The sequence below is a fragment of the Austrofundulus limnaeus genome, unplaced genomic scaffold (assembly GCF_001266775.1).
Source record: "Austrofundulus limnaeus strain Quisiro unplaced genomic scaffold, Austrofundulus_limnaeus-1.0 Scaffold84, whole genome shotgun sequence".
In the NCBI taxonomy this organism is placed as follows: Eukaryota; Metazoa; Chordata; class Actinopteri; order Cyprinodontiformes; family Rivulidae; genus Austrofundulus; species Austrofundulus limnaeus.
Window position 1 is genome coordinate 1,721,219 of NW_013952486.1, and position 10,763 is coordinate 1,731,981.

At 38.9% G+C, this 10,763-nt stretch overlaps 2 protein-coding genes across 2 annotated transcripts in view; one reads left to right on the forward strand and one right to left on the reverse strand.

Moving 5' to 3' along the window:
* Positions 1-148: 148 nt before the first annotated feature.
* Positions 149-10,763, reverse strand: part of pi4kab (phosphatidylinositol 4-kinase, catalytic, alpha b) — a gene marked incomplete in the record, with an annotated part of 31,266 nt that continues 20,651 nt past the window's right edge. The window contains 18 exon segments of the mRNA XM_014011708.1: positions 149-1,191; positions 1,280-1,363; positions 2,444-2,533; positions 2,617-2,776; positions 2,887-3,007; positions 3,754-3,879; positions 4,008-4,112; positions 4,195-4,301; positions 4,391-4,461; positions 4,582-4,725; positions 7,547-7,676; positions 7,761-7,881; positions 7,978-8,031; positions 8,130-8,297; positions 8,734-8,824; positions 9,755-9,954; positions 10,120-10,199; positions 10,290-10,448. Coding sequence (XP_013867162.1) covers positions 1,140-1,191; positions 1,280-1,363; positions 2,444-2,533; positions 2,617-2,776; positions 2,887-3,007; positions 3,754-3,879; positions 4,008-4,112; positions 4,195-4,301; positions 4,391-4,461; positions 4,582-4,725; positions 7,547-7,676; positions 7,761-7,881; positions 7,978-8,031; positions 8,130-8,297; positions 8,734-8,824; positions 9,755-9,954; positions 10,120-10,199; positions 10,290-10,448 — 2,063 coding nt within the window.
* The window catches only part of serpind1 (serpin peptidase inhibitor, clade D (heparin cofactor), member 1), a 14,858-nt gene continuing 9,899 nt past the window's right edge, over positions 5,805-10,763 (forward strand). The window contains exon 1 of the mRNA XM_014011778.1: positions 5,805-6,796. The gene's annotated coding sequence lies outside the window, so the exon portion shown is untranslated. The remainder of the gene's footprint in view (positions 6,797-10,763) is intronic.

A 10,763-nucleotide genomic window follows, 5' to 3' on the forward strand; every position in this document is an offset into this window, starting at 1 on the left:
ATAGATAGATAGATAGATGATAGATCGATCGATCGATAGATAGATAGATAAATTACTGTTAATTCCGCTCCTGTTTGTGTTGTAAATGTTTCAATTTGTCAGATTTACTATTTTCAACATTTACTCTTCAAAATCAAGAAAATCAAGGTTTCTTTAAGTTAACAGAACTTTATTTGATTTCATCTGATGCTTTTTCATTCAAAAAGCATGAAAATAGAAAAGGAGACAGAAGATGGATTATGGATATAAATTTACAAAGAGAAGCAAAATCTTTACAACGATTAACAATCAATGACGACATGGTGACAGTGGGGCACAGCACTCTGGAATAAAATCTCACCAAAAGCTACATTAAACACAAACTTTACATGATGGTTAACATTTAACTTCATGCAACGGCCTGACATTTTAAACTTACTCTTATACACAGACTGTTGGGGGGTGGGGCTTATTTTAAGTGCACCAAATTTCCCTCTGGGATCAATAAAGTATTTTTGAATTTGAACTGAATTGAATTATCTTCCCTCCCCCCCTTTGGCACTGCTAATTATACAAAACTCAGTCCTGGTGTTTTCTAGAAGTGGTGCACATCTATTCTCCTGATGAAAGTGGAAATGAAAGCCTCAAAAAGGAACACACAGTGTAACTTAATTCTATACAGTCGAGTCTCACTGTTAAATACAGACGGAGATCAATGGCACGGATCAAAGAACTCCGACTGGTTTGTTTTAAAGAGAGAAGCACAGGGATACAGCCCAGTACAGGATGACAATAGGCCACGGTGGTCAGAACAGAAACCAGTATATTTATAGCTACTTTACATTTAATCTTCTAACACCCCAGAACCCACATTCACAAGTATTACTAAGAAGGATCGTCACAAACTCGGATACACTATTTACTGAGCGTGCAAATTACCAGGAGGCATCACTCTAAGTCCACAGAAGTCAAGATGCTAGTGCAATGGTTCAAATCATTGACAATAACGCTGTTTCAACTTAATAAATAAGGAAAGCTAAAGCAAACGCACAAAAATAATTATACAATTAGCAGAAACTTCTTTAGTTGGGAATTCGACAAAGGCACACGTGCACAAATCATGTACCAGCCAGTATGTGCACATGCTCAGGCACAAACTCTTAGTATGGGATCTGGTTTTGGTAATACTGGATCATGTCGTACGTCCGACTCCTGTTGTAGGAGGAAAAAAATAAAAAAGAGACAAAATCAGACAAATGTCATGACGTCCACAATTAAAACAAGAAAAGAAGCTACTGACCTGTTGCTGAGGAAACAATTCTGGATAACTTTAATGATGAAGGAAGCTGCATCTTTTTCACTCAAACCTGGGTTGAACCGCTGCCTGATTGCAGAAAATAAATAAATAAATAAATAAATAAATAAATAAAATAAAATACTATAAGCAAAAACAGCTTGTGAATACGTAATTATTCAGTTACAGAAGCACAAAAACACAATTAGGACTACTTTCACTCTGCAGGTCTTCATGTTCAATTCTAATTTTCTGCTCAGATCTAGCATGGTCGTTCATATAATAACTTTAACGCCACTTCCATCAGATTACAGTCTGAACAGTCCASGGCCCTGAAGTGACTTGTGTACAGGTAACGTGGCGTCATATAGATGCTAAACATGTCAGCATGTGTTGAATCTGAAGTTCTTGTGCAAACRGACTAAATTATTATCTGCTATGCTTGTTTCATCCAATGTTTACATTTGAATCCCATCATGCTCAGTACATGACCACTTAGACTGAGGTGGCTTTAAAAATATTCATAGCACATACAGTATGAAAAACAGCTGGATTAAAGGAGACACGTTATGCTTTTAAATACTTATTTTCTCATCTGGAACTGCACTGCTTTGGTATGAATTCCTCCTTATTGTAACTCCACAAGCCCCCCTTTCTCCTCTTTTCGGAGGTGTGTTTCAGATCAACTCGTTTTGAGGCTGTCTCTTTAAATTCAAACTAGGTGTTTCTCCCCTCCAGCTTCCAGACTGGTCCATTCCAGTTTGATAGAGGGGTTTAAGACTATATAGCAGCAAAGAAACTTTTTATTTACAAATTAAAAGATGTTAACAAGGGAAGACTTGTCCATCCAAGTCCAGACCTGATTTAGAAGTTCCATCGTAAATAATTTGACGTAATAGTTCAGAAAATGTCAGAGAATAAAGAAAACTGAACAGGTTAAAGCATATGCCCCAAACAGAATATAAAAATATCTACGCAGCACCGGAAGAAACTAAATTAAACTTTTCTGCACTCCGAGAGACTCCAAGTACACAACAAAAAGCTTTTAATGGCTAAAAAAGTGGATTTTGAGTGATATGTCCCCTTCGAATGGGAAATAAATCCTACATAGGTCACATAATGACAAAAGTTTGTCTTTTCGCCGCAGTGTGAACGTAGGCTTAGACTTACTTGAGTAGTTTGATGGTCTGTCCTCTGAAGCAGGGAAGACCGGTGTCCAACATCAGGTTCACTAAAGAGACCACAGCATCCATGTAGGGCCTGTTTCACAAGAGGAAAACAAAGTCTTACTGCTACCATCTAGCTGTGCTTTCAGAGGTTACTGTAGGTCATCCTCGACTCACCTCACAGCCAGGTATCCTCTCACACACATCTCCATGAACCACTTGAACGGTGTCGCCTCCATCTTTCCACCCATGATCATCACCATCTCGTCGGTGAGTTTGATATCTGGCTCCCAGCCGAGGTTCCCGCCGGGAGAACTTTCAAACATGAACCCAAAATCTGAAAACACGTTAATGAACACAGCGAAACACAGAGGATGGTTATTCAGTGAAACTCATAACTTTTAAAATTAGGTCAAACTGAAGAAGGTGTTTTGGAGAAGAACACACCGATGTGGATGAGGTGACCCTGACTGTCCAGCATGATGTTTCCATTGTGTCTGTCTTTTATCTGCAGCAGGAAGAGCAGCAGGCTGTAAGCTGCCATGCTGCGGATGAAGTTGTACCGAGCCTGAAAGAACAAGAATAGAAGGAGTAAATAATTACATAAACGCAGAGTTGTGAAGTAACTAAGTGCAAATGCTTTGTTACTGTACTTAAGCAGAAATGTTGGTTATCTGTACTTTACATGAGTAATTATTTTTCAGTCTACTTTTTACTTTTACTCATTACATTTTTACACAATTATCTGTACTTTCTTCTACTCCTTACATTAAAAAAAGGCAAGAAGTAGAAAGTTGTGCCTGTTTTATTCCGTGTTTTTATTATTAAAAAATATACTATCCTGCTAAATTGTAGCTCCTGGATAGAGCAAATTTAATTGCAGTTGGATGAGAAGTATAAATATATACAATTCTGACACCGTATTACTTTGTACACAACCCATCACAGCTGCACGCCATTAGAAAAAATATTTTTTGGAGAAGTCACCTCCCAATAAATGTCATTTAGGAAAATCTAACTGCTCACTTGTACTCAGTACTTTTACTTTTAATACTTAAGTAGATTTTGTGTCAGAAATTTACTTTTGATACTTAAGTACAAAAAATATCAGATGCTTTAAGACTTTTACTCAAGTAATATTCTTAGAGAAGACTTCAACTTTTTCCAAAGTATTTTTATGATAAGATACTTATACGTTTACTCAAGTTTCACGTTGAGATACTTTGTACAACACTGCATAAACGTGGATGAACATTACAGGRATTTAAATGGGTTTATTAACGCCTGTTAGAAATAGTTAAATTAAGGATTTACTTTCTGAAACGCGAGCGTGGATTCATCTCCGTATTGGTTCCTGAAGTAGTCGTACATGCCAAAGTCCGTCTGTCGGCCCAGCTGGTCTCGAGACTTGCAGTCTGGGATGCACTCAATCACTCCACACTGATGGAATATCAGAAAACATATGAATAAAAAAGGTGATTTCCAGAGATTGTAGCCTATACCCAGCTTTTAAACAATAAATACACCATACACCTGACAGGAAGTGGTAAAGTGTTAAAAAAACTTACTCCAGGAGCCGTGGCCACAACTCTGTAAGGAAACACATAGAGATCCAGGCCCACCATCTGGAAGATGTTCTTAAACAAGCTGATGATCTGAAGAGCCAACATGTCCTGTAAAAACACAGAGTAAAGAACAGAATCGGCTCAAAGTCTGACCATTTATGGCAGSAGAGAAGAAAGCTAATGATCAGACCTGTCTACAGTCGTCTCCAACTTTAAAGATGGCGGCTTGCCAGCAGACTCTCCTGGCCTCTTCTTCATTTTTCACCTCATCTACAGAATCTGAGCGGGACTGAAGGCCTGAGGGAAGCGAACAGTTTCCTGTATAAATTAAGTTTGAACAAAAACCCCACAGAGCAGGATATTTGAATCTACTTGTGGAACTGTACCTTCTTTTTCAAGCTCACTGACTCCACATCTCTTAACTTTGAACTTGGCGAGGTATGGAGCTTTAGCAGCACTAAACAGAGACGAAAAGACGACAAATGTTTTTGAAAAAAAAATACAGCGACAAAAAATACATTTATTGTTAAAGTAAGTTGTTCACTTGGATGAATCCAGGTAAATTTTGAAGGCCCACCTCTGCATGGGAGTTCCAGACTTATAGTCTATATCTAAAACTATGGCCTCTGGGTTACTGGGAAGGTAACAGCCACGCTGGACTTTAATCTGCGACAGGGCCTCCAGGCAGGCCTTCTTCCTCTCCTCCCCTTTTGGGAAAGGCCTGCCAAAGACAAACAAACACCACTTCAAAACAAACTTTGCACACTTTGCTGTCGGAACATTTGTTACTCAGACCTCTGAGATCTATGGGCATCTCACTAAATGAATCCAGACCACAAGTGACAGCCAGGTTCTGCTGCCGGTCACAAAGGAGAGTCACTAATAGGGAGTAGAAGTCAGGGGACAGCAGAGCTTTCTCCCTTGTTGTTGCAATTAGACTTGTAATGAGGGCAGAGGGGAACTTGTGGTTCTCCAGAGGGCTGACAAAACACTTTCTGTACGCAGGCTGTCAAAAAAAACCAGCTCGTCAGTGACGCTGCGATCTCACTGGTTGACGTGCGGTCAGAGACAAGACGCGCCACGGTAAAATGTTTTCCACAGCCGCGCACAAAGTGACAAATAGCTAAATTTATGAACAACAAAAGGGATTTAGAGGGCAGAACACAGGAGACAGGAAAAGGAACAAAACATCTGTGCTTATGGGAAATCTGATCACATCATAAACACGTTGAGTGTCACCTGGAGGGTTCTTTTTAACTAAAGTTACACGAAAGTAATGACCTTAAAGTCTTCAAAAATGTCACAACCATTCTATTTGTAAACATTTTTCTTGATGCCTGATGAATTGCATTACATTGTAAGTGTACTTCATTAAATCAATATTTGAAATAACGTCTGTTATGGTAAATATTTATTTAACAAAGACAGAAATACGTGGTCCAAGAATGAAGGTACTCCGTGAGATGATCAGCTGAGTTTTATTGCAACAACAGGAAACACAGAGAACGTGGCCTGTCTCTGTGCCTCTGCTTCTCTCTGTCACTGTCTCTCCACACTACTGTTGCACACTGTTGTACACTGTGTCTCGAGATGCCTCATATATATATATATTAACAAACACCATTATGCCATCTTAGCAAGATTTGATACAAGGTCAATGGAAAACACAAAGATAAACACAAGTGATGAGATCTAAGAATAACTGTTGTTAGCAGATCTTGTTCTGACTTTAATCATTCTGTCTGCAAATGAACAGAATGTCATGAAAACCTAGGTCATTAAAGGATGTCATGAATTACTTGCTTAAACATAAAGTATTAGTTCTACCACAACGTCCTACAAAGATTGTGGAAGAAGAACTGAGGTAAAAATGCAAGTTAAAGTAATAAAAATAGAAGAATAATGTGAAACAAATAGATCAAGGTTTTGTCTTGTGATCTGCATTGGGTGCTGTGAGTATGGGATTGTAGGTCTGTTGTTCCAGGCCATTCATTTCTTATACAAGTGTTGCGAGAGTTTGGTTTATGTCGACRTTAAGTTGGACCCCTTCAAAGTGGGCCTTGGACTCGGCAATATCTGCCTGTTTTCACCAAGGAAGTCCGGTTCAGTGGCCTCAGGACTCTATCATTATTTGCAGATGATGTGGTCCTGTTAGCGTCATCATGTCATGATGGGTTCACAGCTGAGATGAGGATCAGCACCTCCAAATCTGAGTCCATCGTCCTCAGTCAGAAAAAGATGGATTGCTCACAGAGTTAGGTGTGAGGTTCTGCTTCAAGTGGAGTTCGAGTATCTTGGGCTTTTTGTTTACGAGTGAGGGAAGAATGGAGCGTGAGATTGAAAGACAGATCGGTGTGACTTCTGCAGAGTTGTGGACTCTGTACCGGTCTGTTGTGGTGAAGAGGGAGCTGAGCTGTAAAGTAAAGCTCTCTGTTTACAGTCTACATTCTTACCCTCACCTTTGGCCACAAACAGTAGTGACAGAAAGAATAAAATCAGGGATACAAGCAGCTGAAATGAGATAGAGTGAGAAGTTCAGTTATCTGGGAGGGACTTGAAGTAGAGCCGCTGCTCCTCCACATGGAGAGCAGCCAGGTGAGGTGGTTCAGCCATCTGGACAGGATGCCTCCAGGAATGTTCGACAGGGAGGAGCCCCCGGGGAAGACCCAGGACACGCTGGAGAAACTTTGTCTTGTCCATCTATATCTTGTCGGGCCTGGGAAAGACTTGGAATCTTCCGAGCTGGAAGAGGTGGCTGGGAAAAAGAGGTCTGGGCCTTTCTGCTAAAGCAGGTAAGCTAGCTCTAACGTAGACTTCTAACCTCCTTTTTTGTGTCCATTTAGTTCCCAAAATGTTGTTTGAATGAAAAATTTTACTGCAGAAAAGGGTTAAATAATTTGTTTTGGTTTCTTTTAAGACTAAGAGCTACAATTAGGATTTTATTGGACTCGTGATTATGGATGCTTCGTGATGCATCGATAACTGATTTAAAACAGACACAGCTTCTGCAGTTTCTTTTTCACTCCCTTTTTCCAAAAGCAAATGTACTTAGAAATTCATTTCTGAACAGAGCCATCTTCCATCTCTGGAATGTGTTGCCTGTTGAATTTACACAGTTTGACATTTGTCAGAAATTTAAAAAGAACTTAAGGATATTTTATCTTTTATGCCATTAGATATCAGCTTTTAATTTTATGTATAGTTATCTCAGTAACAGTAAAACTATGTGCTATGTTTGTTTTTTGTTCAAATGTTGTGACTCTTCTAGGTATCGGGGGAGGGTGGTGGTATGTTTTAACTTTGCTAATTTAGTTTTGCTCTTTTAATTTGGGTGTAAAGTTTTGTTTTTGAGCGGAAGAACAGTCTTCACGGAGGTAAGGACTGATGAGGATCCATTTAAATAAACAAACAAAATTTATGAAAACTGCATCACAGCCTTCTAAGTTGTAATCTAATCGAATCGTGAGATATGTAAAGTCTCAGCCCTGGTGAGTTTCAAAGAAATTAAAAATCCAGTGTTTAGGAGTAAAGCGTGGTCATACTTGATAGTGGCAGACACATTGGTAATCTTGTTGAAGAAGTCGAACTCTCTCTGGTAAAAGTCTTTAGCCGGACCCGACAGGGAGCCAGTGATCTCCTCCACCATCTGTTCTAGCAGCTCGCCAATATCAGCTGTAAAAAAAATTAAACATAACAGTGTATTTATATATTTTTATTTGCTCATGTTGAGTCAGAATGAGGTGGAGGAGAACTCACGGTCCTTGTTGTGTCCTTCTTCATCCAAGAAAATGTTGGTCTTCATGTTCCAGATGAACTGGTGAGCCAGAAGTTGAGACTTCTGAGCGGCCCACAAGATGTACTCTCTGACATAACCCATCTGTATTTCAATGTAAAAATAAAAAAGAAAGAGAGAGAGAAATGATGCATCGTAATGGGTTTAAAATAATTTTCTGTGAGAAAACTGAGCACTTACCTTGTCGTACCGAAGAGCTTGGACGATTTGAGGAATGTAAAATAAAATGGCATCCTAAAAATAAAAAAAAATGTTTTTTTTGCACAGAATTAGACATAAATGGAAAAATAACAACAATTAGGTATCCTTGTGTGATGTGTTCATGYGCGTACAGGAGGAAAGGAGCGCAGCACTTTGACCCCGTACTGGGCTGTGAGGGGGTGAGGGGGGTACATGGAGGAGAAGTAGGACAGTCCAGTCGGAGGGTCTGCTGGGGCCCAGCACAGGATGTGGCTCAGTTCTGGGGAGTCGGCATCAATTGTGTGCCACGTTACCAAGAACTAAAAATTTTAAAAAGTTAAAAAAAACTGTTAGTCTAGCCGACAGTTACATCACTGGCACAGCATGATATGATGCAATCAGCATCACAGGACCGGATCTGATGGTGCACAAATTAACCTCAGGAGGAAGCTTAAAAAAACAAACAAGTTTCTAAAGTCACAACAGGTCATTTATTAATTGATGACACTCCTCTGGGAAGCCATCTTTTTTTAAACAAGTATAGAGCTCATTAGAAGCTTGTTCAATAACAAAATAATTACTTGTGTTTTCTTACATCTTAAAAAACAAACTTTAACCAATGAAAACTTCATTTTTTGTCCAGTTTGTTTTAGCATTACAAAAACCCAGTCGTACTGATGAGTGAGTGTTACTAGTGTTATTAGTCTTAACTACAACTGCCCCCTGCTGGGGATCTGTGAGCGGTCAGGAGCTCACCTTGACTGCCTCAGGAACGTCACACACAGCTGCTGGATCCATTCGCACCAGACGTGTCACCTCAGAAACAATGGACTCTGTGTTTTTGAATCTAACACCAAAAAGAGGAAAAAGGAAAAAAAATACACAACTGAGTTATTTACAAATTCAATACAAAAAAAGAGCAGTGATGTAGGGGCTACTATCATGAATGTTTTAGCTGTTTTCCTGCTCCAACACACCTGATTAACCTGTTTAGTATTGAAGTCTATAGAAGTTAATCACTCATTCATTCATGTTCTAAAACCAGGGTTCCCACACCTTGGCCAACATCAAATTCAAGGACCTTTCAAGGACTTTCCAGTACCAACTTCCTCAAATTAAAGAACCAAGCGCAAAAGCAATTACCTACTGSTACCGCAGAATGTTACCAATAAACAGGTTTAATATCATGTAAATTCAATGAAAAACTGAACAACATAGAAGTTGTTGAGTCAGAAACAATGACATCAGTTTACTGTAATCTTGAGTTATCCACCGCAGCAAATGTAACTTTATTTTTTATTAAATTCTATAAATTATTTTTTTAAAAGATGATGAAAATCAGTTGTGTGAATTGAGAATTTCAATCCCCCAAAAACATTCAAGGACTTTCAAGGACAACTGTAATTTTTGACTGTTTTCACAAACTTTTCAGGGCCTTTAAATCGTTTTTTTTTTTCAAATTCACAAACTTTCAAGGATTTCAAGGACCCATGGGAACCCTGTAAAACATGCAGGATAGTGGCCTGCAAGAACCTGGACTGGACACCACAGGGTTAGACCATTTATTGGTAAATAAGGTAACCTTTGATTTTTAAAAACTGTATTAGTATTTGTAAAGAACTTGTGCTGTAGTAATAAAATAAACTGATTTTGCGTTATTAAATTAGTTACAATCAGGCATAAAGTAGATATTAAAAACCGGACGCTGTAATCTAAGAAATAGTTTGAATCAAACTGGACAAAGTGCAATACATTTAAACTTTTGTTCGCTGCATACCTGGCAGGCAGCTGCAGGGCGAGGTAAGGAGCTATGCTCCACGCCAGGTTGACATTGTCTTTCCACTGTTTTTCTGTCAGGCTGATGTATTTGGACCTCCAGTTAGCTATACTGGTCTCCACCGACTGCTCTGTCGTGATAGCTAGCTCCTGGGTGGATAACGGGTTGTACCATATGGTCAGCCGCTCAATCTCACTGGCCTGAAGAGGAACACACAGGTGGAGAACTCAATCTCATTCAATTCAAAAAATTCAAATTCAAAAATACTTTATTGATCCCAGAGGGAAATTGGGTAAATTAAGTATTGAGAAGGTTAAAAAAGTCCACATTTAAATCTCTTTACAGTTGTAGAAAAAGGTAAGTACCAGTAAAGCCAGTAAGAGAGTCCTGCGTTTCATGTAATATTTGTGCAGCTGGGAGCCTCGGTTGCTTTTCTTAGAAAGCCCTAAAACAACAGAAGTCACATCTATAAGCTAAAAGCAGATGAAACGTAATGGTGCAAAGTTTTTGTTTTTTTAAATTTCGTGTTTTTTACCTGACTTCTTGGAAAGGGTGGACATCCCAGAGGAGAGAGGGTAAGTGTTGATCCATCCCTGAGGAATCTGCTGCCGCTGGCCTACAGCCACGTCCAGGCTGCTGCGGCTGTCTGCCACCGCCATCACGGACAGGCTGTTCACCGACATGTCCTGGGGATCTAAACAAACAAAAATATCATCGTTTGGACTACATATTGTACAAGGAACTTTACAGAGAATTGTTATAATAAAAGTTAAGGTAACTTTATATGACGTTTGGTGGTTTTAAACAAAAATTTGATTTGATCTGGGTGAAAACGTCCCTTTATGCTGGAAACGTCTATAGACTAGAAAGATACTAAATTAACCTGAGGAAAATAAGTTATTCATATTTATTTCATTATTTTAAATATTAATTATAACAATTTTCTAAACATCCAATTAAAAATTACTGTATTTATTCGTGTATAATACGATCTCATGTATAATACAAC